At 59.2% G+C, this 26,299-nt stretch overlaps 7 protein-coding genes across 7 annotated transcripts; all 7 read right to left on the bottom strand.

Moving 5' to 3' along the window:
- Positions 1-1,493: 1,493 nt before the first annotated feature.
- LMJF_32_3515 (conserved hypothetical protein) lies at positions 1,494-3,008 on the bottom strand (the record flags this gene model as incomplete). The annotated part of the gene is made up of 1 exon (XM_003722335.1): positions 1,494-3,008. One exon carries the CDS (start codon positions 3,006-3,008, stop codon positions 1,494-1,496), a length of 1,515 nt encoding a protein of 504 aa, XP_003722383.1.
- A 2,085-nt stretch (positions 3,009-5,093) lies between these two features.
- Positions 5,094-6,608, bottom strand: LMJF_32_3512 (conserved hypothetical protein; the record flags this gene model as incomplete). Its single annotated transcript, XM_003722334.1, has 1 exon — positions 5,094-6,608. One exon carries the CDS (start codon positions 6,606-6,608, stop codon positions 5,094-5,096), a length of 1,515 nt encoding a protein of 504 aa, XP_003722382.1.
- Positions 6,609-8,694: 2,086 nt separating this feature from the next.
- On the bottom strand, positions 8,695-10,209 carry LMJF_32_3510 (conserved hypothetical protein; the record flags this gene model as incomplete). The annotated part of the gene is made up of 1 exon (XM_001685625.2): positions 8,695-10,209. One exon carries the CDS (start codon positions 10,207-10,209, stop codon positions 8,695-8,697), a length of 1,515 nt encoding a protein of 504 aa, XP_001685677.2.
- Positions 10,210-12,290: 2,081 nt separating this feature from the next.
- LMJF_32_3508 (conserved hypothetical protein) lies at positions 12,291-13,805 on the bottom strand (the record flags this gene model as incomplete). Its single annotated transcript, XM_003722333.1, has 1 exon — positions 12,291-13,805. The coding sequence occupies one exon, from the start codon at positions 13,803-13,805 to the stop codon at positions 12,291-12,293; it is 1,515 nt and encodes a 504-aa protein (XP_003722381.1).
- Positions 13,806-15,888: 2,083 nt separating this feature from the next.
- On the bottom strand, positions 15,889-17,403 carry LMJF_32_3506 (conserved hypothetical protein; the record flags this gene model as incomplete). The annotated part of the gene is made up of 1 exon (XM_003722332.1): positions 15,889-17,403. One exon carries the CDS (start codon positions 17,401-17,403, stop codon positions 15,889-15,891), a length of 1,515 nt encoding a protein of 504 aa, XP_003722380.1.
- Positions 17,404-19,488: 2,085 nt separating this feature from the next.
- Positions 19,489-21,003, bottom strand: LMJF_32_3504 (conserved hypothetical protein; the record flags this gene model as incomplete). The annotated part of the gene is made up of 1 exon (XM_003722331.1): positions 19,489-21,003. One exon carries the CDS (start codon positions 21,001-21,003, stop codon positions 19,489-19,491), a length of 1,515 nt encoding a protein of 504 aa, XP_003722379.1.
- Positions 21,004-23,090: 2,087 nt separating this feature from the next.
- LMJF_32_3502 (conserved hypothetical protein) lies at positions 23,091-24,605 on the bottom strand (the record flags this gene model as incomplete). The annotated part of the gene is made up of 1 exon (XM_003722330.1): positions 23,091-24,605. One exon carries the CDS (start codon positions 24,603-24,605, stop codon positions 23,091-23,093), a length of 1,515 nt encoding a protein of 504 aa, XP_003722378.1.
- Positions 24,606-26,299: the final 1,694 nt, after the last annotated feature.

The following is a 26,299-nucleotide window of genomic DNA, read 5'->3' as shown; positions in this document are numbered from 1 at the left end:
AGATGAGCAGACAGACGCAACACAAGAAAGGGGTCCCTCGCCGCAGGGGCGGGCGCGCACTCACTTGCCGGCCTCGGAAGGAGGCACAGGGAGCGGGCGCGGAGGAGAGCACGCGAGGGTTCGTCGTCGGCATCATCATGGCCAAGGCACGCCACCAGAGTATAGAGAGAGAGAAGCCGACATAAACACGCAAGAGAAACAACGCATGAAGACAAGCGTGTGAATGTGTCGGCGGGTGTGGGTGTGTGGATCAGCTGGTTCCTTGTCTTCCTCGCCCAAGTAATCGCGCTGATGACCCTTGAACGTTCTTTGAAATCCAATGTCGTTCAAGAGAGGGCAAACAAGGCAGAAAGAAAAGGCCGTTGTGCATTCCATTGATGCGGGTATGCGCACCTCCTCGTGATCCTCCGTCACCGTGGCAGTCCCGCAGCAGCTCCCCACCACCAACACCACCACGAGGCCGGGCGCTATCACGTATCGTTATGGCACCCGGCTCAGCAGTCGGTAGGTAGACGAGTGATGCGAAGGTGATGAGAGGGGTGTGTGGGTGTGGAGGAGAGAGGATTGGTGGCGGGCGGCACCTGCAGCGGTGGTGGACAGGGCATGAAAGACGTGACAAGTGGAGCTGCGGTCGGCCAATATACGCAGACGCTCCCAGGCAAAGAAGGCAAGCAGCGACTCACGAAAACAAAAGAGGAAGAGAAACAGCAAGGCAGCTCCGTAACGCGCGCACAACCAAAGCCGTTAACAAGTGCAGCTGCAGACATGCACCGGGGACACGCGCAGACAGAGGCAGACGCCCATACACACAAGTGCGCCGCTCACTGAAGGGAAGAGCAAAACAAGAAAGCAGAAGTGGCACCATGTGCTGCAGATATGCGCACCACCCTACCCCTACCCCACCCGCGCGCGCGCCCATTGCAGTGTGGCTAGCGCAAGCGTCCGTGTACATGAGTGTGGGCGTTTGTGTGTCGGGTGGGATGAGGGGAAAGGGCTGGACGCACTGCTGGGACAGTGCATGAGAATGCTGACGACAGCGCGAGTGGCCCAGCAGCCAATAGAGGTTGGCAAGAGAGAAGATGCGCACACGCGTCAGGATAGTAAAGCAAGCAGCGCTGACGTGAGGGGAGCGGGAGCGGGCCAAGAGAGGTCTGCCTTCAGTCAAGTGCAGGTCTAGTGGCGTGCAGAGAAACAACGCAGGTGGACACACGCGAAGATACACGCAACGAGCAAAAGCAGAAAAAAAAAAGCAGAAAAAGAGGCGAGCAACACGAGAAGCGTTCAGAGACAGTGAGCGGCGAGGCGAGCGTGAGTGTGCGTGTGTCTGTGTCTGTGTCTGTGTCTGTGTCTGTGTCTGTGTCTGTGTGCACATGAGCGTTAATGTCATTCAACGACCTGCGTGGAAAAAAAGGAGCTCGTGTTAGCACCGTCATTGCGCCACGCCCAGCACCCCCCTCCCCCTCGCCCTGCTTCAATGACGGCGCCTTCACTGCTCAGCTTCGCTTCCCCTCCCCCTCTCCTTTGGAGGGGTTGCGAAAGGGGAAGTCGCGTGTGTTTTGGTAGACGCTGCACAGGTGCGGCTGTGGACCTTTTGCCTTCAGCAGCTCAACGATCCGCTGCATCTTCTTGTGCTGCTCGTCGCTGCTCATGTCCACCACCTTCGCCGGCAATTTACCAGCAGGGTCTATATCCAACGTCATCGTCACCGTCATGGAGCCGTCCGGCTCCTCCTGTCCCAGCAACGAGTAGCTGTATACGTGGCCGCGCTCGCTGCCCTTCCTTAGCTCTACGGCGTCCCCAGTGTAGTCGATGCAGCACTGGGTGAACGCCATGAGGTCGTCCTTGCGCTCTGCGTCGGCCAGCTGGTCGCGGAGCCCAGTGGGCCGAATCCAGAGCTCTTTCTGCTGCGCCGGCGTGAGAAGAGCGCCGAGTGTGACGTAGGAAATTATGTGCCGCGGCGCCACGAACATCACCGGCGCTCCGTAGTGCGTGCTCTGTACCGTGACATTACCGGCGATGCGCTTCTCGGCATGGTTCTGCTGCAGCAGTCTATCGTACTTGTACATGTAGCTGACGTTCGGGTCGTCTTCAAGGTATTCGTCGGCCACGAGGATGGCCTCCAGAGAGCCTGTGTTGCAGTTCGGCACTTTGGCGGTGAACCGCATCGCCTGTTTATTGCTGTTCTGGCTGGGCTTCGTCTCCCATACGATGTCGTACTTGGCGTCATGCTTCCGCACACTCCAGCCGCCGGAGAGGGCAAACTTCATGCAGGAGGTGAGGATGCAGTTAAACATGCCTTCGCCGATGCCCAAGTCTCTCATCTCGCGCCTGTCCGCGTCGGTGAGCTCCTCCAGCGGCTTCATCGCTACCGGAGGTTCATACTCGTGCGTCGTGCCCATGCTACTAGTGTCCGTGTGGAAGAGGGGCACAAAAAAAGTAACCTGATCGCCTAAAGGGAACGCAAACCGCAGTGAGGAGACGCGGCCACAATAGGAGATAAGGCAGCGTGGAGAGGTACGGCGAAGACCTGCATGGCAATGAGTAAAGTAGACAGAGAGCGCAGGCTCTTGTCCGTTGAATGGGTGCTGCACGTCAGCCGCTCGCCCAACACCAATGCCGCCACCACCAAGCGTTCGCCGTTGCAACAGCGAAGGAGAGGGAAAGCAAAAGCAGCGGAATCGGGTTCGATGAAGGCAATAACATGTGTGGGAAGCCGGGGGAGGGGAGGGGAGGGGGGGGAGTCTCGCCAGAGAGGCGCATAATTCATCGTGAGCCTCCCCCTTGCACGTGTGCGAGCAGCTCCCTGAATGCACAGAAAACGGCGCACCAACACGAGCGCAGTCGGCTCCGTCATGTGGATGAGCAGGCGTCCGCGCAACTCCCTCCTGTTGCCTCGGCCCCACTATCCTAAAAGCCGCTTGTGCGGTGCCGACACGTTCGAGGAGGTGGTTGAGTCGCTCCGAGTGTGAGAGGCCGAACCGCAAGAACACATTCACTGGTGCATCCATAAAATGCACAACTCTGCCACATTAATCACCACTTTTACGGCCAGATCCACGTACCATGAACCCTTCATGCGCCAGCGTGCACTCAGCGTGCTCCTCTCCTACCACACGTCATCTCAAAGCGAGCGCTTCCCTTTCCTTTGCGGGCGCGAGAGACAGAGTGAGGGAGAAGAGGGGGCAGAGATGGAAGAAGCGAGAGTCGCACCGAGGGCTGCACCGCCAGGTGTACAGTGCGTCCTACTCAGGAGCAACGCGATACACACATATATATGGTGTGCTGGTATACGGGCGACAGCGCGAAGCCGCATGTCCTTCCAGTCTCCGGCACCGCCAGGTGGAGGCATGCAGACGGTCGCACGGGCGGGGCTGACTCTCAAGACACGGGCGGTCGAGGCACAACGGCAGACAAGAGACCACAAGGTCTCGGGGCCCTCCCCGTCCACGGCAATCGATGCTGGAAGTAGCACCGGCAGGCAGCGCAACGCCACCGCCTCCACCGGGACGAGAGAGAGAGAGAGAGAGCAAAACCCGATCGCCCTCCCCGCCGGATCTCGGCGCATCGTAGCGTCCCGAGAAGAGCGCACAACAACGCATGAGATGAGCAGACAGACGCAACACAAGAAAGGGGTCCCTCGCCGCAGGGGCGGGCGCGCACTCACTTGCCGGCCTCGGAAGGAGGCACAGGGAGCGGGCGCGGAGGAGAGCACGCGAGGGTTCGTCGTCGGCATCATCATGGCCAAGGCACGCCACCAGAGTATAGAGAGAGAGAAGCCGACATAAACACGCAAGAGAAACAACGCATGAAGACAAGCGTGTGAATGTGTCGGCGGGTGTGGGTGTGTGGATCAGCTGGTTCCTTGTCTTCCTCGCCCAAGTAATCGCGCTGATGACCCTTGAACGTTCTTTGAAATCCAATGTCGTTCAAGAGAGGGCAAACAAGGCAGAAAGAAAAGGCCGTTGTGCATTCCATTGATGCGGGTATGCGCACCTCCTCGTGATCCTCCGTCACCGTGGCAGTCCCGCAGCAGCTCCCCACCACCAACACCACCACGAGGCCGGGCGCTATCACGTATCGTTATGGCACCCGGCTCAGCAGTCGGTAGGTAGACGAGTGATGCGAAGGTGATGAGAGGGGTGTGTGGGTGTGGAGGAGAGAGGATTGGTGGCGGGCGGCACCTGCAGCGGTGGTGGACAGGGCATGAAAGACGTGACAAGTGGAGCTGCGGTCGGCCAATATACGCAGACGCTCCCAGGCAAAGAAGGCAAGCAGCGACTCACGAAAACAAAAGAGGAAGAGAAACAGCAAGGCAGCTCCGTAACGCGCGCACAACCAAAGCCGTTAACAAGTGCAGCTGCAGACATGCACCGGGGACACGCGCAGACAGAGGCAGACGCCCATACACACAAGTGCGCCGCTCACTGAAGGGAAGAGCAAAACAAGAAAGCAGAAGTGGCACCATGTGCTGCAGATATGCGCACCACCCTACCCCTACCCCACCCGCGCGCGCGCCCATTGCAGTGTGGCTAGCGCAAGCGTCCGTGTACATGAGTGTGGGCGTTTGTGTGTCGGGTGGGATGAGGGGAAAGGGCTGGACGCACTGCTGGGACAGTGCATGAGAATGCTGACGACAGCGCGAGTGGCCCAGCAGCCAATAGAGGTTGGCAAGAGAGAAGATGCGCACACGCGTCAGGATAGTAAAGCAAGCAGCGCTGACGTGAGGGGAGCGGGAGCGGGCCAAGAGAGGTCTGCCTTCAGTCAAGTGCAGGTCTAGTGGCGTGCAGAGAAACAACGCAGGTGGACACACGCGAAGATACACGCAACGAGCAAAAGCAGAAAAAAAAAAGCAGAAAAAGAGGCGAGCAACACGAGAAGCGTTCAGAGACAGTGAGCGGCGAGGCGAGCGTGAGTGTGCGTGTGTCTGTGTCTGTGTCTGTGTCTGTGTCTGTGTCTGTGTCTGTGTGCACATGAGCGTTAATGTCATTCAACGACCTGCGTGGAAAAAAAGGAGCTCGTGTTAGCACCGTCATTGCGCCACGCCCAGCACCCCCCTCCCCCTCGCCCTGCTTCAATGACGGCGCCTTCACTGCTCAGCTTCGCTTCCCCTCCCCCTCTCCTTTGGAGGGGTTGCGAAAGGGGAAGTCGCGTGTGTTTTGGTAGACGCTGCACAGGTGCGGCTGTGGACCTTTTGCCTTCAGCAGCTCAACGATCCGCTGCATCTTCTTGTGCTGCTCGTCGCTGCTCATGTCCACCACCTTCGCCGGCAATTTACCAGCAGGGTCTATATCCAACGTCATCGTCACCGTCATGGAGCCGTCCGGCTCCTCCTGTCCCAGCAACGAGTAGCTGTATACGTGGCCGCGCTCGCTGCCCTTCCTTAGCTCTACGGCGTCCCCAGTGTAGTCGATGCAGCACTGGGTGAACGCCATGAGGTCGTCCTTGCGCTCTGCGTCGGCCAGCTGGTCGCGGAGCCCAGTGGGCCGAATCCAGAGCTCTTTCTGCTGCGCCGGCGTGAGAAGAGCGCCGAGTGTGACGTAGGAAATTATGTGCCGCGGCGCCACGAACATCACCGGCGCTCCGTAGTGCGTGCTCTGTACCGTGACATTACCGGCGATGCGCTTCTCGGCATGGTTCTGCTGCAGCAGTCTATCGTACTTGTACATGTAGCTGACGTTCGGGTCGTCTTCAAGGTATTCGTCGGCCACGAGGATGGCCTCCAGAGAGCCTGTGTTGCAGTTCGGCACTTTGGCGGTGAACCGCATCGCCTGTTTATTGCTGTTCTGGCTGGGCTTCGTCTCCCATACGATGTCGTACTTGGCGTCATGCTTCCGCACACTCCAGCCGCCGGAGAGGGCAAACTTCATGCAGGAGGTGAGGATGCAGTTAAACATGCCTTCGCCGATGCCCAAGTCTCTCATCTCGCGCCTGTCCGCGTCGGTGAGCTCCTCCAGCGGCTTCATCGCTACCGGAGGTTCATACTCGTGCGTCGTGCCCATGCTACTAGTGTCCGTGTGGAAGAGGGGCACAAAAAAAGTAACCTGATCGCCTAAAGGGAACGCAAACCGCAGTGAGGAGACGCGGCCACAATAGGAGATAAGGCAGCGTGGAGAGGTACGGCGAAGACCTGCATGGCAATGAGTAAAGTAGACAGAGAGCGCAGGCTCTTGTCCGTTGAATGGGTGCTGCACGTCAGCCGCTCGCCCAACACCAATGCCGCCACCACCAAGCGTTCGCCGTTGCAACAGCGAAGGAGAGGGAAAGCAAAAGCAGCGGAATCGGGTTCGATGAAGGCAATAACATGTGTGGGAAGCCGGGGGAGGGGAGGGGAGGGGGGGGAGTCTCGCCAGAGAGGCGCATAATTCATCGTGAGCCTCCCCCTTGCACGTGTGCGAGCAGCTCCCTGAATGCACAGAAAACGGCGCACCAACACGAGCGCAGTCGGCTCCGTCATGTGGATGAGCAGGCGTCCGCGCAACTCCCTCCTGTTGCCTCGGCCCCACTATCCTAAAAGCCGCTTGTGCGGTGCCGACACGTTCGAGGAGGTGGTTGAGTCGCTCCGAGTGTGAGAGGCCGAACCGCAAGAACACATTCACTGGTGCATCCATAAAATGCACAACTCTGCCACATTAATCACCACTTTTACGGCCAGATCCACGTACCATGAACCCTTCATGCGCCAGCGTGCACTCAGCGTGCTCCTCTCCTACCACACGTCATCTCAAAGCGAGCGCTTCCCTTTCCTTTGCGGGCGCGAGAGACAGAGTGAGGGAGAAGAGGGGGCAGAGATGGAAGAAGCGAGAGTCGCACCGAGGGCTGCACCGCCAGGTGTACAGTGCGTCCTACTCAGGAGCAACGCGATACACACATATATATGGTGTGCTGGTATACGGGCGACAGCGCGAAGCCGCATGTCCTTCCAGTCTCCGGCACCGCCAGGTGGAGGCATGCAGACGGTCGCACGGGCGGGGCTGACTCTCAAGACACGGGCGGTCGAGGCACAACGGCAGACAAGAGACCACAAGGTCTCGGGGCCCTCCCCGTCCACGGCAATCGATGCTGGAAGTAGCACCGGCAGGCAGCGCAACGCCACCGCCTCCACCGGGACGAGAGAGAGAGAGAGAGAGAGCAAAACCCGATCGCCCTCCCCGCCGGATCTCGGCGCATCGTAGCGTCCCGAGAAGAGCGCACAACAACGCATGAGATGAGCAGACAGACGCAACACAAGAAAGGGGTCCCTCGCCGCAGGGGCGGGCGCGCACTCACTTGCCGGCCTCGGAAGGAGGCACAGGGAGCGGGCGCGGAGGAGAGCACGCGAGGGTTCGTCGTCGGCATCATCATGGCCAAGGCACGCCACCAGAGTATAGAGAGAGAGAAGCCGACATAAACACGCAAGAGAAACAACGCATGAAGACAAGCGTGTGAATGTGTCGGCGGGTGTGGGTGTGTGGATCAGCTGGTTCCTTGTCTTCCTCGCCCAAGTAATCGCGCTGATGACCCTTGAACGTTCTTTGAAATCCAATGTCGTTCAAGAGAGGGCAAACAAGGCAGAAAGAAAAGGCCGTTGTGCATTCCATTGATGCGGGTATGCGCACCTCCTCGTGATCCTCCGTCACCGTGGCAGTCCCGCAGCAGCTCCCCACCACCAACACCACCACGAGGCCGGGCGCTATCACGTATCGTTATGGCACCCGGCTCAGCAGTCGGTAGGTAGACGAGTGATGCGAAGGTGATGAGAGGGGTGTGTGGGTGTGGAGGAGAGAGGATTGGTGGCGGGCGGCACCTGCAGCGGTGGTGGACAGGGCATGAAAGACGTGACAAGTGGAGCTGCGGTCGGCCAATATACGCAGACGCTCCCAGGCAAAGAAGGCAAGCAGCGACTCACGAAAACAAAAGAGGAAGAGAAACAGCAAGGCAGCTCCGTAACGCGCGCACAACCAAAGCCGTTAACAAGTGCAGCTGCAGACATGCACCGGGGACACGCGCAGACAGAGGCAGACGCCCATACACACAAGTGCGCCGCTCACTGAAGGGAAGAGCAAAACAAGAAAGCAGAAGTGGCACCATGTGCTGCAGATATGCGCACCACCCTACCCCTACCCCACCCGCGCGCGCGCCCATTGCAGTGTGGCTAGCGCAAGCGTCCGTGTACATGAGTGTGGGCGTTTGTGTGTCGGGTGGGATGAGGGGAAAGGGCTGGACGCACTGCTGGGACAGTGCATGAGAATGCTGACGACAGCGCGAGTGGCCCAGCAGCCAATAGAGGTTGGCAAGAGAGAAGATGCGCACACGCGTCAGGATAGTAAAGCAAGCAGCGCTGACGTGAGGGGAGCGGGAGCGGGCCAAGAGAGGTCTGCCTTCAGTCAAGTGCAGGTCTAGTGGCGTGCAGAGAAACAACGCAGGTGGACACACGCGAAGATACACGCAACGAGCAAAAGCAGAAAAAAAAAGCAGAAAAAGAGGCGAGCAACACGAGAAGCGTTCAGAGACAGTGAGCGGCGAGGCGAGCGTGAGTGTGCGTGTGTCTGTGTCTGTGTCTGTGTCTGTGTCTGTGTCTGTGTCTGTGTGCACATGAGCGTTAATGTCATTCAACGACCTGCGTGGAAAAAAAGGAGCTCGTGTTAGCACCGTCATTGCGCCACGCCCAGCACCCCCCTCCCCCTCGCCCTGCTTCAATGACGGCGCCTTCACTGCTCAGCTTCGCTTCCCCTCCCCCTCTCCTTTGGAGGGGTTGCGAAAGGGGAAGTCGCGTGTGTTTTGGTAGACGCTGCACAGGTGCGGCTGTGGACCTTTTGCCTTCAGCAGCTCAACGATCCGCTGCATCTTCTTGTGCTGCTCGTCGCTGCTCATGTCCACCACCTTCGCCGGCAATTTACCAGCAGGGTCTATATCCAACGTCATCGTCACCGTCATGGAGCCGTCCGGCTCCTCCTGTCCCAGCAACGAGTAGCTGTATACGTGGCCGCGCTCGCTGCCCTTCCTTAGCTCTACGGCGTCCCCAGTGTAGTCGATGCAGCACTGGGTGAACGCCATGAGGTCGTCCTTGCGCTCTGCGTCGGCCAGCTGGTCGCGGAGCCCAGTGGGCCGAATCCAGAGCTCTTTCTGCTGCGCCGGCGTGAGAAGAGCGCCGAGTGTGACGTAGGAAATTATGTGCCGCGGCGCCACGAACATCACCGGCGCTCCGTAGTGCGTGCTCTGTACCGTGACATTACCGGCGATGCGCTTCTCGGCATGGTTCTGCTGCAGCAGTCTATCGTACTTGTACATGTAGCTGACGTTCGGGTCGTCTTCAAGGTATTCGTCGGCCACGAGGATGGCCTCCAGAGAGCCTGTGTTGCAGTTCGGCACTTTGGCGGTGAACCGCATCGCCTGTTTATTGCTGTTCTGGCTGGGCTTCGTCTCCCATACGATGTCGTACTTGGCGTCATGCTTCCGCACACTCCAGCCGCCGGAGAGGGCAAACTTCATGCAGGAGGTGAGGATGCAGTTAAACATGCCTTCGCCGATGCCCAAGTCTCTCATCTCGCGCCTGTCCGCGTCGGTGAGCTCCTCCAGCGGCTTCATCGCTACCGGAGGTTCATACTCGTGCGTCGTGCCCATGCTACTAGTGTCCGTGTGGAAGAGGGGCACAAAAAAAGTAACCTGATCGCCTAAAGGGAACGCAAACCGCAGTGAGGAGACGCGGCCACAATAGGAGATAAGGCAGCGTGGAGAGGTACGGCGAAGACCTGCATGGCAATGAGTAAAGTAGACAGAGAGCGCAGGCTCTTGTCCGTTGAATGGGTGCTGCACGTCAGCCGCTCGCCCAACACCAATGCCGCCACCACCAAGCGTTCGCCGTTGCAACAGCGAAGGAGAGGGAAAGCAAAAGCAGCGGAATCGGGTTCGATGAAGGCAATAACATGTGTGGGAAGCCGGGGGAGGGGAGGGGAGGGGGGGGAGTCTCGCCAGAGAGGCGCATAATTCATCGTGAGCCTCCCCCTTGCACGTGTGCGAGCAGCTCCCTGAATGCACAGAAAACGGCGCACCAACACGAGCGCAGTCGGCTCCGTCATGTGGATGAGCAGGCGTCCGCGCAACTCCCTCCTGTTGCCTCGGCCCCACTATCCTAAAAGCCGCTTGTGCGGTGCCGACACGTTCGAGGAGGTGGTTGAGTCGCTCCGAGTGTGAGAGGCCGAACCGCAAGAACACATTCACTGGTGCATCCATAAAATGCACAACTCTGCCACATTAATCACCACTTTTACGGCCAGATCCACGTACCATGAACCCTTCATGCGCCAGCGTGCACTCAGCGTGCTCCTCTCCTACCACACGTCATCTCAAAGCGAGCGCTTCCCTTTCCTTTGCGGGCGCGAGAGACAGAGTGAGGGAGAAGAGGGGGCAGAGATGGAAGAAGCGAGAGTCGCACCGAGGGCTGCACCGCCAGGTGTACAGTGCGTCCTACTCAGGAGCAACGCGATACACACATATATATGGTGTGCTGGTATACGGGCGACAGCGCGAAGCCGCATGTCCTTCCAGTCTCCGGCACCGCCAGGTGGAGGCATGCAGACGGTCGCACGGGCGGGGCTGACTCTCAAGACACGGGCGGTCGAGGCACAACGGCAGACAAGAGACCACAAGGTCTCGGGGCCCTCCCCGTCCACGGCAATCGATGCTGGAAGTAGCACCGGCAGGCAGCGCAACGCCACCGCCTCCACCGGGACGAGAGAGAGAGAGAGAGAGAGCAAAACCCGATCGCCCTCCCCGCCGGATCTCGGCGCATCGTAGCGTCCCGAGAAGAGCGCACAACAACGCATGAGATGAGCAGACAGACGCAACACAAGAAAGGGGTCCCTCGCCGCAGGGGCGGGCGCGCACTCACTTGCCGGCCTCGGAAGGAGGCACAGGGAGCGGGCGCGGAGGAGAGCACGCGAGGGTTCGTCGTCGGCATCATCATGGCCAAGGCACGCCACCAGAGTATAGAGAGAGAGAAGCCGACATAAACACGCAAGAGAAACAACGCATGAAGACAAGCGTGTGAATGTGTCGGCGGGTGTGGGTGTGTGGATCAGCTGGTTCCTTGTCTTCCTCGCCCAAGTAATCGCGCTGATGACCCTTGAACGTTCTTTGAAATCCAATGTCGTTCAAGAGAGGGCAAACAAGGCAGAAAGAAAAGGCCGTTGTGCATTCCATTGATGCGGGTATGCGCACCTCCTCGTGATCCTCCGTCACCGTGGCAGTCCCGCAGCAGCTCCCCACCACCAACACCACCACGAGGCCGGGCGCTATCACGTATCGTTATGGCACCCGGCTCAGCAGTCGGTAGGTAGACGAGTGATGCGAAGGTGATGAGAGGGGTGTGTGGGTGTGGAGGAGAGAGGATTGGTGGCGGGCGGCACCTGCAGCGGTGGTGGACAGGGCATGAAAGACGTGACAAGTGGAGCTGCGGTCGGCCAATATACGCAGACGCTCCCAGGCAAAGAAGGCAAGCAGCGACTCACGAAAACAAAAGAGGAAGAGAAACAGCAAGGCAGCTCCGTAACGCGCGCACAACCAAAGCCGTTAACAAGTGCAGCTGCAGACATGCACCGGGGACACGCGCAGACAGAGGCAGACGCCCATACACACAAGTGCGCCGCTCACTGAAGGGAAGAGCAAAACAAGAAAGCAGAAGTGGCACCATGTGCTGCAGATATGCGCACCACCCTACCCCTACCCCACCCGCGCGCGCGCCCATTGCAGTGTGGCTAGCGCAAGCGTCCGTGTACATGAGTGTGGGCGTTTGTGTGTCGGGTGGGATGAGGGGAAAGGGCTGGACGCACTGCTGGGACAGTGCATGAGAATGCTGACGACAGCGCGAGTGGCCCAGCAGCCAATAGAGGTTGGCAAGAGAGAAGATGCGCACACGCGTCAGGATAGTAAAGCAAGCAGCGCTGACGTGAGGGGAGCGGGAGCGGGCCAAGAGAGGTCTGCCTTCAGTCAAGTGCAGGTCTAGTGGCGTGCAGAGAAACAACGCAGGTGGACACACGCGAAGATACACGCAACGAGCAAAAGCAGAAAAAAAAAAGCAGAAAAAGAGGCGAGCAACACGAGAAGCGTTCAGAGACAGTGAGCGGCGAGGCGAGCGTGAGTGTGCGTGTGTCTGTGTCTGTGTCTGTGTCTGTGTCTGTGTCTGTGTGCACATGAGCGTTAATGTCATTCAACGACCTGCGTGGAAAAAAAGGAGCTCGTGTTAGCACCGTCATTGCGCCACGCCCAGCACCCCCCTCCCCCTCGCCCTGCTTCAATGACGGCGCCTTCACTGCTCAGCTTCGCTTCCCCTCCCCCTCTCCTTTGGAGGGGTTGCGAAAGGGGAAGTCGCGTGTGTTTTGGTAGACGCTGCACAGGTGCGGCTGTGGACCTTTTGCCTTCAGCAGCTCAACGATCCGCTGCATCTTCTTGTGCTGCTCGTCGCTGCTCATGTCCACCACCTTCGCCGGCAATTTACCAGCAGGGTCTATATCCAACGTCATCGTCACCGTCATGGAGCCGTCCGGCTCCTCCTGTCCCAGCAACGAGTAGCTGTATACGTGGCCGCGCTCGCTGCCCTTCCTTAGCTCTACGGCGTCCCCAGTGTAGTCGATGCAGCACTGGGTGAACGCCATGAGGTCGTCCTTGCGCTCTGCGTCGGCCAGCTGGTCGCGGAGCCCAGTGGGCCGAATCCAGAGCTCTTTCTGCTGCGCCGGCGTGAGAAGAGCGCCGAGTGTGACGTAGGAAATTATGTGCCGCGGCGCCACGAACATCACCGGCGCTCCGTAGTGCGTGCTCTGTACCGTGACATTACCGGCGATGCGCTTCTCGGCATGGTTCTGCTGCAGCAGTCTATCGTACTTGTACATGTAGCTGACGTTCGGGTCGTCTTCAAGGTATTCGTCGGCCACGAGGATGGCCTCCAGAGAGCCTGTGTTGCAGTTCGGCACTTTGGCGGTGAACCGCATCGCCTGTTTATTGCTGTTCTGGCTGGGCTTCGTCTCCCATACGATGTCGTACTTGGCGTCATGCTTCCGCACACTCCAGCCGCCGGAGAGGGCAAACTTCATGCAGGAGGTGAGGATGCAGTTAAACATGCCTTCACCGATGCCCAAGTCTCTCATCTCGCGCCTGTCCGCGTCGGTGAGCTCCTCCAGCGGCTTCATCGCTACCGGAGGTTCATACTCGTGCGTCGTGCCCATGCTACTAGTGTCCGTGTGGAAGAGGGGCACAAAAAAAGTAACCTGATCGCCTAAAGGGAACGCAAACCGCAGTGAGGAGACGCGGCCACAATAGGAGATAAGGCAGCGTGGAGAGGTACGGCGAAGACCTGCATGGCAATGAGTAAAGTAGACAGAGAGCGCAGGCTCTTGTCCGTTGAATGGGTGCTGCACGTCAGCCGCTCGCCCAACACCAATGCCGCCACCACCAAGCGTTCGCCGTTGCAACAGCGAAGGAGAGGGAAAGCAAAAGCAGCGGAATCGGGTTCGATGAAGGCAATAACATGTGTGGGAAGCCGGGGGAGGGGAGGGGAGGGGGGGGAGTCTCGCCAGAGAGGCGCATAATTCATCGTGAGCCTCCCCCTTGCACGTGTGCGAGCAGCTCCCTGAATGCACAGAAAACGGCGCACCAACACGAGCGCAGTCGGCTCCGTCATGTGGATGAGCAGGCGTCCGCGCAACTCCCTCCTGTTGCCTCGGCCCCACTATCCTAAAAGCCGCTTGTGCGGTGCCGACACGTTCGAGGAGGTGGTTGAGTCGCTCCGAGTGTGAGAGGCCGAACCGCAAGAACACATTCACTGGTGCATCCATAAAATGCACAACTCTGCCACATTAATCACCACTTTTACGGCCAGATCCACGTACCATGAACCCTTCATGCGCCAGCGTGCACTCAGCGTGCTCCTCTCCTACCACACGTCATCTCAAAGCGAGCGCTTCCCTTTCCTTTGCGGGCGCGAGAGACAGAGTGAGGGAGAAGAGGGGGCAGAGATGGAAGAAGCGAGAGTCGCACCGAGGGCTGCACCGCCAGGTGTACAGTGCGTCCTACTCAGGAGCAACGCGATACACACATATATATGGTGTGCTGGTATACGGGCGACAGCGCGAAGCCGCATGTCCTTCCAGTCTCCGGCACCGCCAGGTGGAGGCATGCAGACGGTCGCACGGGCGGGGCTGACTCTCAAGACACGGGCGGTCGAGGCACAACGGCAGACAAGAGACCACAAGGTCTCGGGGCCCTCCCCGTCCACGGCAATCGATGCTGGAAGTAGCACCGGCAGGCAGCGCAACGCCACCGCCTCCACCGGGACGAGAGAGAGAGAGAGAGCAAAACCCGATCGCCCTCCCCGCCGGATCTCGGCGCATCGTAGCGTCCCGAGAAGAGCGCACAACAACGCATGAGATGAGCAGACAGACGCAACACAAGAAAGGGGTCCCTCGCCGCAGGGGCGGGCGCGCACTCACTTGCCGGCCTCGGAAGGAGGCACAGGGAGCGGGCGCGGAGGAGAGCACGCGAGGGTTCGTCGTCGGCATCATCATGGCCAAGGCACGCCACCAGAGTATAGAGAGAGAGAAGCCGACATAAACACGCAAGAGAAACAACGCATGAAGACAAGCGTGTGAATGTGTCGGCGGGTGTGGGTGTGTGGATCAGCTGGTTCCTTGTCTTCCTCGCCCAAGTAATCGCGCTGATGACCCTTGAACGTTCTTTGAAATCCAATGTCGTTCAAGAGAGGGCAAACAAGGCAGAAAGAAAAGGCCGTTGTGCATTCCATTGATGCGGGTATGCGCACCTCCTCGTGATCCTCCGTCACCGTGGCAGTCCCGCAGCAGCTCCCCACCACCAACACCACCACGAGGCCGGGCGCTATCACGTATCGTTATGGCACCCGGCTCAGCAGTCGGTAGGTAGACGAGTGATGCGAAGGTGATGAGAGGGGTGTGTGGGTGTGGAGGAGAGAGGATTGGTGGCGGGCGGCACCTGCAGCGGTGGTGGACAGGGCATGAAAGACGTGACAAGTGGAGCTGCGGTCGGCCAATATACGCAGACGCTCCCAGGCAAAGAAGGCAAGCAGCGACTCACGAAAACAAAAGAGGAAGAGAAACAGCAAGGCAGCTCCGTAACGCGCGCACAACCAAAGCCGTTAACAAGTGCAGCTGCAGACATGCACCGGGGACACGCGCAGACAGAGGCAGACGCCCATACACACAAGTGCGCCGCTCACTGAAGGGAAGAGCAAAACAAGAAAGCAGAAGTGGCACCATGTGCTGCAGATATGCGCACCACCCTACCCCTACCCCACCCGCGCGCGCGCCCATTGCAGTGTGGCTAGCGCAAGCGTCCGTGTACATGAGTGTGGGCGTTTGTGTGTCGGGTGGGATGAGGGGAAAGGGCTGGACGCACTGCTGGGACAGTGCATGAGAATGCTGACGACAGCGCGAGTGGCCCAGCAGCCAATAGAGGTTGGCAAGAGAGAAGATGCGCACACGCGTCAGGATAGTAAAGCAAGCAGCGCTGACGTGAGGGGAGCGGGAGCGGGCCAAGAGAGGTCTGCCTTCAGTCAAGTGCAGGTCTAGTGGCGTGCAGAGAAACAACGCAGGTGGACACACGCGAAGATACACGCAACGAGCAAAAGCAGAAAAAAAAAAGCAGAAAAAGAGGCGAGCAACACGAGAAGCGTTCAGAGACAGTGAGCGGCGAGGCGAGCGTGAGTGTGCGTGTGTCTGTGTCTGTGTCTGTGTCTGTGTCTGTGTCTGTGTCTGTGTGCACATGAGCGTTAATGTCATTCAACGACCTGCGTGGAAAAAAAGGAGCTCGTGTTAGCACCGTCATTGCGCCACGCCCAGCACCCCCCTCCCCCTCGCCCTGCTTCAATGACGGCGCCTTCACTGCTCAGCTTCGCTTCCCCTCCCCCTCTCCTTTGGAGGGGTTGCGAAAGGGGAAGTCGCGTGTGTTTTGGTAGACGCTGCACAGGTGCGGCTGTGGACCTTTTGCCTTCAGCAGCTCAACGATCCGCTGCATCTTCTTGTGCTGCTCGTCGCTGCTCATGTCCACCACCTTCGCCGGCAATTTACCAGCAGGGTCTATATCCAACGTCATCGTCACCGTCATGGAGCCGTCCGGCTCCTCCTGTCCCAGCAACGAGTAGCTGTATACGTGGCCGCGCTCGCTGCCCTTCCTTAGCTCTACGGCGTCCCCAGTGTAGTCGATGCAGCACTGGGTGAACGCCATGAGGTCGTCCTTGCGCTCTGCGTCGGCCAGCTGGTCGCGGAGCCCAGTGGGCCGAATCCAGAGCTCTTTCTGCTGCGCCGGCGTGAGAAGAGCGCCGAGTGTGACGTAGGAAATTATGTGCCGCGGCGCCACGAACATCACCGGCGCTCCGTAGTGCGTGCTCTGTACCGTGACATTACCGGCGATGCGCTTCTCGGCATGGTTCTGCTGCAGCAGTCTATCGTACTTGTACATGTAGCTGACGTTCGGGTCGTCTTCAAGGTATTCGTCGGCCACGAGGATGGCCTCCAGAGAGCCTGTGTTGCAGTTCGGCACTTTGGCGGTGAACCGCATCGCCTGTTTATTGCTGTTCTGGCTGGGCTTCGTCTCCCATACGATGTCGTACTTGGCGTCATGCTTCCGCACACTCCAGCCGCCGGAGAGGGCAAACTTCATGCAGGAGGTGAGGATGCAGTTAAACATGCCTTCGCCGATGCCCAAGTCTCTCATCTCGCGCCTGTCCGCGTCGGTGAGCTCCTCCAGCGGCTTCATCGCTACCGGAGGTTCATACTCGTGCGTCGTGCCCATGCTACTAGTGTCCGTGTGGAAGAGGGGCACAAAAAAAGTAACCTGATCGCCTAAAGGGAACGCAAACCGCAGTGAGGAGACGCGGCCACAATAGGAGATAAGGCAGCGTGGAGAGGTACGGCGAAGACCTGCATGGCAATGAGTAAAGTAGACAGAGAGCGCAGGCTCTTGTCCGTTGAATGGGTGCTGCACGTCAGCCGCTCGCCCAACACCAATGCCGCCACCACCAAGCGTTCGCCGTTGCAACAGCGAAGGAGAGGGAAAGCAAAAGCAGCGGAATCGGGTTCGATGAAGGCAATAACATGTGTGGGAAGCCGGGGGAGGGGAGGGGAGGGGGGGGAGTCTCGCCAGAGAGGCGCATAATTCATCGTGAGCCTCCCCCTTGCACGTGTGCGAGCAGCTCCCTGAATGCACAGAAAACGGCGCACCAACACGAGCGCAGTCGGCTCCGTCATGTGGATGAGCAGGCGTCCGCGCAACTCCCTCCTGTTGCCTCGGCCCCACTATCCTAAAAGCCGCTTGTGCGGTGCCGACACGTTCGAGGAGGTGGTTGAGTCGCTCCGAGTGTGAGAGGCCGAACCGCAAGAACACATTCACTGGTGCATCCATAAAATGCACAACTCTGCCACATTAATCACCACTTTTACGGCCAGATCCACGTACCATGAACCCTTCATGCGCCAGCGTGCACTCAGCGTGCTCCTCTCCTACCACACGTCATCTCAAAGCGAGCGCTTCCCTTTCCTTTGCGGGCGCGAGAGACAGAGTGAGGGAGAAGAGGGGGCAGAGATGGAAGAAGCGAGAGTCGCACCGAGGGCTGCACCGCCAGGTGTACAGTGCGTCCTACTCAGGAGCAACGCGATACACACATATATATGGTGTGCTGGTATACGGGCGACAGCGCGAAGCCGCATGTCCTTCCAGTCTCCGGCACCGCCAGGTGGAGGCATGCAGACGGTCGCACGGGCGGGGCTGACTCTCAAGACACGGGCGGTCGAGGCACAACGGCAGACAAGAGACCACAAGGTCTCGGGGCCCTCCCCGTCCACGGCAATCGATGCTGGAAGTAGCACCGGCAGGCAGCGCAACGCCACCGCCTCCACCGGGACGAGAGAGAGAGAGAGAGAGCAAAACCCGATCGCCCTCCCCGCCGGATCTCGGCGCATCGTAGCGTCCCGAGAAGAGCGCACAACAACGCATGAGATGAGCAGACAGACGCAACACAAGAAAGGGGTCCCTCGCCGCAGGGGCGGGCGCGCACTCACTTGCCGGCCTCGGAAGGAGGCACAGGGAGCGGGCGCGGAGGAGAGCACGCGAGGGTTCGTCGTCGGCATCATCATGGCCAAGGCACGCCACCAGAGTATAGAGAGAGAGAAGCCGACATAAACACGCAAGAGAAACAACGCATGAAGACAAGCGTGTGAATGTGTCGGCGGGTGTGGGTGTGTGGATCAGCTGGTTCCTTGTCTTCCTCGCCCAAGTAATCGCGCTGATGACCCTTGAACGTTCTTTGAAATCCAATGTCGTTCAAGAGAGGGCAAACAAGGCAGAAAGAAAAGGCCGTTGTGCATTCCATTGATGCGGGTATGCGCACCTCCTCGTGATCCTCCGTCACCGTGGCAGTCCCGCAGCAGCTCCCCACCACCAACACCACCACGAGGCCGGGCGCTATCACGTATCGTTATGGCACCCGGCTCAGCAGTCGGTAGGTAGACGAGTGATGCGAAGGTGATGAGAGGGGTGTGTGGGTGTGGAGGAGAGAGGATTGGTGGCGGGCGGCACCTGCAGCGGTGGTGGACAGGGCATGAAAGACGTGACAAGTGGAGCTGCGGTCGGCCAATATACGCAGACGCTCCCAGGCAAAGAAGGCAAGCAGCGACTCACGAAAACAAAAGAGGAAGAGAAACAGCAAGGCAGCTCCGTAACGCGCGCACAACCAAAGCCGTTAACAAGTGCAGCTGCAGACATGCACCGGGGACACGCGCAGACAGAGGCAGACGCCCATACACACAAGTGCGCCGCTCACTGAAGGGAAGAGCAAAACAAGAAAGCAGAAGTGGCACCATGTGCTGCAGATATGCGCACCACCCTACCCCTACCCCACCCGCGCGCGCGCCCATTGCAGTGTGGCTAGCGCAAGCGTCCGTGTACATGAGTGTGGGCGTTTGTGTGTCGGGTGGGATGAGGGGAAAGGGCTGGACGCACTGCTGGGACAGTGCATGAGAATGCTGACGACAGCGCGAGTGGCCCAGCAGCCAATAGAGGTTGGCAAGAGAGAAGATGCGCACACGCGTCAGGATAGTAAAGCAAGCAGCGCTGACGTGAGGGGAGCGGGAGCGGGCCAAGAGAGGTCTGCCTTCAGTCAAGTGCAGGTCTAGTGGCGTGCAGAGAAACAACGCAGGTGGACACACGCGAAGATACACGCAACGAGCAAAAGCAGAAAAAAAAAAGCAGAAAAAGAGGCGAGCAACACGAGAAGCGTTCAGAGACAGTGAGCGGCGAGGCGAGCGTGAGTGTGCGTGTGTCTGTGTCTGTGTCTGTGTCTGTGTCTGTGTCTGTGTCTGTGTGCACATGAGCGTTAATGTCATTCAACGACCTGCGTGGAAAAAAAGGAGCTCGTGTTAGCACCGTCATTGCGCCACGCCCAGCACCCCCCTCCCCCTCGCCCTGCTTCAATGACGGCGCCTTCACTGCTCAGCTTCGCTTCCCCTCCCCCTCTCCTTTGGAGGGGTTGCGAAAGGGGAAGTCGCGTGTGTTTTGGTAGACGCTGCACAGGTGCGGCTGTGGACCTTTTGCCTTCAGCAGCTCAACGATCCGCTGCATCTTCTTGTGCTGCTCGTCGCTGCTCATGTCCACCACCTTCGCCGGCAATTTACCAGCAGGGTCTATATCCAACGTCATCGTCACCGTCATGGAGCCGTCCGGCTCCTCCTGTCCCAGCAACGAGTAGCTGTATACGTGGCCGCGCTCGCTGCCCTTCCTTAGCTCTACGGCGTCCCCAGTGTAGTCGATGCAGCACTGGGTGAACGCCATGAGGTCGTCCTTGCGCTCTGCGTCGGCCAGCTGGTCGCGGAGCCCAGTGGGCCGAATCCAGAGCTCTTTCTGCTGCGCCGGCGTGAGAAGAGCGCCGAGTGTGACGTAGGAAATTATGTGCCGCGGCGCCACGAACATCACCGGCGCTCCGTAGTGCGTGCTCTGTACCGTGACATTACCGGCGATGCGCTTCTCGGCATGGTTCTGCTGCAGCAGTCTATCGTACTTGTACATGTAGCTGACGTTCGGGTCGTCTTCAAGGTATTCGTCGGCCACGAGGATGGCCTCCAGAGAGCCTGTGTTGCAGTTCGGCACTTTGGCGGTGAACCGCATCGCCTGTTTATTGCTGTTCTGGCTGGGCTTCGTCTCCCATACGATGTCGTACTTGGCGTCATGCTTCCGCACACTCCAGCCGCCGGAGAGGGCAAACTTCATGCAGGAGGTGAGGATGCAGTTAAACATGCCTTCGCCGATGCCCAAGTCTCTCATCTCGCGCCTGTCCGCGTCGGTGAGCTCCTCCAGCGGCTTCATCGCTACCGGAGGTTCATACTCGTGCGTCGTGCCCATGCTACTAGTGTCCGTGTGGAAGAGGGGCACAAAAAAAGTAACCTGATCGCCTAAAGGGAACGCAAACCGCAGTGAGGAGACGCGGCCACAATAGGAGATAAGGCAGCGTGGAGAGGTACGGCGAAGACCTGCATGGCAATGAGTAAAGTAGACAGAGAGCGCAGGCTCTTGTCCGTTGAATGGGTGCTGCACGTCAGCCGCTCGCCCAACACCAATGCCGCCACCACCAAGCGTTCGCCGTTGCAACAGCGAAGGAGAGGGAAAGCAAAAGCAGCGGAATCGGGTTCGATGAAGGCAATAACATGTGTGGGAAGCCGGGGGAGGGGAGGGGAGGGGGGGGAGTCTCGCCAGAGAGGCGCATAATTCATCGTGAGCCTCCCCCTTGCACGTGTGCGAGCAGCTCCCTGAATGCACAGAAAACGGCGCACCAACACGAGCGCAGTCGGCTCCGTCATGTGGATGAGCAGGCGTCCGCGCAACTCCCTCCTGTTGCCTCGGCCCCACTATCCTAAAAGCCGCTTGTGCGGTGCCGACACGTTCGAGGAGGTGGTTGAGTCGCTCCGAGTGTGAGAGGCCGAACCGCAAGAACACATTCACTGGTGCATCCATAAAATGCACAACTCTGCCACATTAATCACCACTTTTACGGCCAGATCCACGTACCATGAACCCTTCATGCGCCAGCGTGCACTCAGCGTGCTCCTCTCCTACCACACGTCATCTCAAAGCGAGCGCTTCCCTTTCCTTTGCGGGCGCGAGAGACAGAGTGAGGGAGAAGAGGGGGCAGAGATGGAAGAAGCGAGAGTCGCACCGAGGGCTGCACCGCCAGGTGTACAGTGCGTCCTACTCAGGAGCAACGCGATACACACATATATATGGTGTGCTGGTATACGGGCGACAGCGCGAAGCCGCATGTCCTTCCAGTCTCCGGCACCGCCAGGTGGAGGCATGCAGACGGTCGCACGGGCGGGGCTGACTCTCAAGACACGGGCGGTCGAGGCACAACGGCAGACAAGAGACCACAAGGTCTCGGGGCCCTCCCCGTCCACGGCAATCGATGCTGGAAGTAGCACCGGCAGGCAGCGCAACGCCACCGCCTCCACCGGGACGAGAGAGAGAGAGAGAGAGAGCAAAACCCGATCGCCCTCCCCGCCGGATCTCGGCGCATCGTAGCGTCCCGAGAAGAGCGCACAACAACGCATGAGATGAGCAGACAGACGCAACACAAGAAAGGGGTCCCTCGCCGCAGGGGCGGGCGCGCACTCACTTGCCGGCCTCGGAAGGAGGCACAGGGAGCGGGCGCGGAGGAGAGCACGCGAGGGTTCGTCGTCGGCATCATCATGGCCAAGGCACGCCACCAGAGTATAGAGAGAGAGAAGCCGACATAAACACGCAAGAGAAACAACGCATGAAGACAAGCGTGTGAATGTGTCGGCGGGTGTGGGTGTGTGGATCAGCTGGTTCCTTGTCTTCCTCGCCCAAGTAATCGCGCTGATGACCCTTGAACGTTCTTTGAAATCCAATGTCGTTCAAGAGAGGGCAAACAAGGCAGAAAGAAAAGGCCGTTGTGCATTCCATTGATGCGGGTATGCGCACCTCCTCGTGATCCTCCGTCACCGTGGCAGTCCCGCAGCAGCTCCCCACCACCAACACCACCACGAGGCCGGGCGCTATCACGTATCGTTATGGCACCCGGCTCAGCAGTCGGTAGGTAGACGAGTGATGCGAAGGTGATGAGAGGGGTGTGTGGGTGTGGAGGAGAGAGGATTGGTGGCGGGCGGCACCTGCAGCGGTGGTGGACAGGGCATGAAAGACGTGACAAGTGGAGCTGCGGTCGGCCAATATACGCAGACGCTCCCAGGCAAAGAAGGCAAGCAGCGACTCACGAAAACAAAAGAGGAAGAGAAACAGCAAGGCAGCTCCGTAACGCGCGCACAACCAAAGCCGTTAACAAGTGCAGCTGCAGACATGCACCGGGGACACGCGCAGACAGAGGCAGACGCCCATACACACAAGTGCGCCGCTCACTGAAGGGAAGAGCAAAACAAGAAAGCAGAAGTGGCACCATGTGCTGCAGATATGCGCACCACCCTACCCCTACCCCACCCGCGCGCGCGCCCATTGCAGTGTGGCTAGCGCAAGCGTCCGTGTACATGAGTGTGGGCGTTTGTGTGTCGGGTGGGATGAGGGGAAAGGGCTGGACGCACTGCTGGGACAGTGCATGAGAATGCTGACGACAGCGCGAGTGGCCCAGCAGCCAATAGAGGTTGGCAAGAGAGAAGATGCGCACACGCGTCAGGATAGTAAAGCAAGCAGCGCTGACGTGAGGGGAGCGGGAGCGGGCCAAGAGAGGTCTGCCTTCAGTCAAGTGCAGGTCTAGTGGCGTGCAGAGAAACAACGCAGGTGGACACACGCGAAGATACACGCAACGAGCAAAAGCAGAAAAAAAAAGCAGAAAAAGAGGCGAGCAACACGAGAAGCGTTCAGAGACAGTGAGCGGCGAGGCGAGCGTGAGTGTGCGTGTGTCTGTGTCTGTGTCTGTGTCTGTGTCTGTGTCTGTGTCTGTGTGCACATGAGCGTTAATGTCATTCAACGACCTGCGTGGAAAAAAAAGGAGCTCGTGTTAGCACCGTCATTGCGCCACGCCCAGCACCCCCCTCCCCCTCGCCCTGCTTCAATGACGGCGCCTTCACTGCTCAGCTTCGCTTCCCCTCCCCCTCTCCTTTGGAGGGGTTGCGAAAGGGGAAGTCGCGTGTGTTTTGGTAGACGCTGCACAGGTGCGGCTGTGGACCTTTTGCCTTCAGCAGCTCAACGATCCGCTGCATCTTCTTGTGCTGCTCGTCGCTGCTCATGTCCACCACCTTCGCCGGCAATTTACCAGCAGGGTCTATATCCAACGTCATCGTCACCGTCATGGAGCCGTCCGGCTCCTCCTGTCCCAGCAACGAGTAGCTGTATACGTGGCCGCGCTCGCTGCCCTTCCTTAGCTCTACGGCGTCCCCAGTGTAGTCGATGCAGCACTGGGTGAACGCCATGAGGTCGTCCTTGCGCTCTGCGTCGGCCAGCTGGTCGCGGAGCCCAGTGGGCCGAATCCAGAGCTCTTTCTGCTGCGCCGGCGTGAGAAGAGCGCCGAGTGTGACGTAGGAAATTATGTGCCGCGGCGCCACGAACATCACCGGCGCTCCGTAGTGCGTGCTCTGTACCGTGACATTACCGGCGATGCGCTTCTCGGCATGGTTCTGCTGCAGCAGTCTATCGTACTTGTACATGTAGCTGACGTTCGGGTCGTCTTCAAGGTATTCGTCGGCCACGAGGATGGCCTCCAGAGAGCCTGTGTTGCAGTTCGGCACTTTGGCGGTGAACCGCATCGCCTGTTTATTGCTGTTCTGGCTGGGCTTCGTCTCCCATACGATGTCGTACTTGGCGTCATGCTTCCGCACACTCCAGCCGCCGGAGAGGGCAAACTTCATGCAGGAGGTGAGGATGCAGTTAAACATGCCTTCGCCGATGCCCAAGTCTCTCATCTCGCGCCTGTCCGCGTCGGTGAGCTCCTCCAGCGGCTTCATCGCTACCGGAGGTTCATACTCGTGCGTCGTGCCCATGCTACTAGTGTCCGTGTGGAAGAGGGGCACAAAAAAAGTAACCTGATCGCCTAAAGGGAACGCAAACCGCAGTGAGGAGACGCGGCCACAATAGGAGATAAGGCAGCGTGGAGAGGTACGGCGAAGACCTGCATGGCAATGAGTAAAGTAGACAGAGAGCGCAGGCTCTTGTCCGTTGAATGGGTGCTGCACGTCAGCCGCTCGCCCAACACCAATGCCGCCACCACCAAGCGTTCGCCGTTGCAACAGCGAAGGAGAGGGAAAGCAAAAGCAGCGGAATCGGGTTCGATGAAGGCAATAACATGTGTGGGAAGCCGGGGGAGGGGAGGGGAGGGGGGGGAGTCTCGCCAGAGAGGCGCATAATTCATCGTGAGCCTCCCCCTTGCACGTGTGCGAGCAGCTCCCTGAATGCACAGAAAACGGCGCACCAACACGAGCGCAGTCGGCTCCGTCATGTGGATGAGCAGGCGTCCGCGCAACTCCCTCCTGTTGCCTCGGCCCCACTATCCTAAAAGCCGCTTGTGCGGTGCCGACACGTTCGAGGAGGTGGTTGAGTCGCTCCGAGTGTGAGAGGCCGAACCGCAAGAACACATTCACTGGTGCATCCATAAAATGCACAACTCTGCCACATTAATCACCACTTTTACGGCCAGATCCACGTACCATGAACCCTTCATGCGCCAGCGTGCACTCAGCGTGCTCCTCTCCTACCACACGTCATCTCAAAGCGAGCGCTTCCCTTTCCTTTGCGGGCGCGAGAGACAGAGTGAGGGAGAAGAGGGGGCAGAGATGGAAGAAGCGAGAGTCGCACCGAGGGCTGCACCGCCAGGTGTACAGTGCGTCCTACTCAGGAGCAACGCGATACACACATATATATGGTGTGCTGGTATACGGGCGACAGCGCGAAGCCGCATGTCCTTCCAGTCTCCGGCACCGCCAGGTGGAGGCATGCAGACGGTCGCACGGGCGGGGCTGACTCTCAAGACACGGGCGGTCGAGGCACAACGGCAGACAAGAGACCACAAGGTCTCGGGGCCCTCCCCGTCCACGGCAATCGATGCTGGAAGTAGCACCGGCAGGCAGCGCAACGCCACCGCCTCCACCGGGACGAGAGAGAGAGAGAGAGAGAGCAAAACCCGATCGCCCTCCCCGCCGGATCTCGGCGCATCGTAGCGTCCCGAGAAGAGCGCACAACAACGCATGAGATGAGCAGACAGACGCAACACAAGAAAGGGGTCCCTCGCCGCAGGGGCGGGCGCGCACTCACTTGCCGGCCTCGGAAGGAGGCACAGGGAGCGGGCGCGGAGGAGAGCACGCGAGGGTTCGTCGTCGGCATCATCATGGCCAAGGCACGCCACCAGAGTATAGAGAGAGAGAAGCCGACATAAACACGCAAGAGAAACAACGCATGAAGACAAGCGTGTGAATGTGTCGGCGGGTGTGGGTGTGTGGATCAGCTGGTTCCTTGTCTTCCTCGCCCAAGTAATCGCGCTGATGACCCTTGAACGTTCTTTGAAATCCAATGTCGTTCAAGAGAGGGCAAACAAGGCAGAAAGAAAAGGCCGTTGTGCATTCCATTGATGCGGGTATGCGCACCTCCTCGTGATCCTCCGTCACCGTGGCAGTCCCGCAGCAGCTCCCCACCACCAACACCACCACGAGGCCGGGCGCTATCACGTATCGTTATGGCACCCGGCTCAGCAGTCGGTAGGTAGACGAGTGATGCGAAGGTGATGAGAGGGGTGTGTGGGTGTGGAGGAGAGAGGATTGGTGGCGGGCGGCACCTGCAGCGGTGGTGGACAGGGCATGAAAGACGTGACAAGTGGAGCTGCGGTCGGCCAATATACGCAGACGCTCCCAGGCAAAGAAGGCAAGCAGCGACTCACGAAAACAAAAGAGGAAGAGAAACAGCAAGGCAGCTCCGTAACGCGCGCACAACCAAAGCCGTTAACAAGTGCAGCTGCAGACATGCACCGGGGACACGCGCAGACAGAGGCAGACGCCCATACACACAAGTGCGCCGCTCACTGAAGGGAAGAGCAAAACAAGAAAGCAGAAGTGGCACCATGTGCTGCAGATATGCGCACCACCCTACCCCTACCCCACCCGCGCGCGCGCCCATTGCAGTGTGGCTAGCGCAAGCGTCCGTGTACATGAGTGTGGGCGTTTGTGTGTCGGGTGGGATGAGGGGAAAGGGCTGGACGCACTGCTGGGACAGTGCATGAGAATGCTGACGACAGCGCGAGTGGCCCAGCAGCCAATAGAGGTTGGCAAGAGAGAAGATGCGCACACGCGTCAGGATA

Source organism: Leishmania major, chromosome 32, assembly GCF_000002725.2.
Source record: "Leishmania major strain Friedlin complete genome, chromosome 32".
Classification (NCBI taxonomy): Eukaryota; Euglenozoa; class Kinetoplastea; order Trypanosomatida; family Trypanosomatidae; genus Leishmania; species Leishmania major.
Note: the sequence above shows the minus strand (reverse complement) of the source record. Positions and strands in the feature narration are given on the sequence as shown.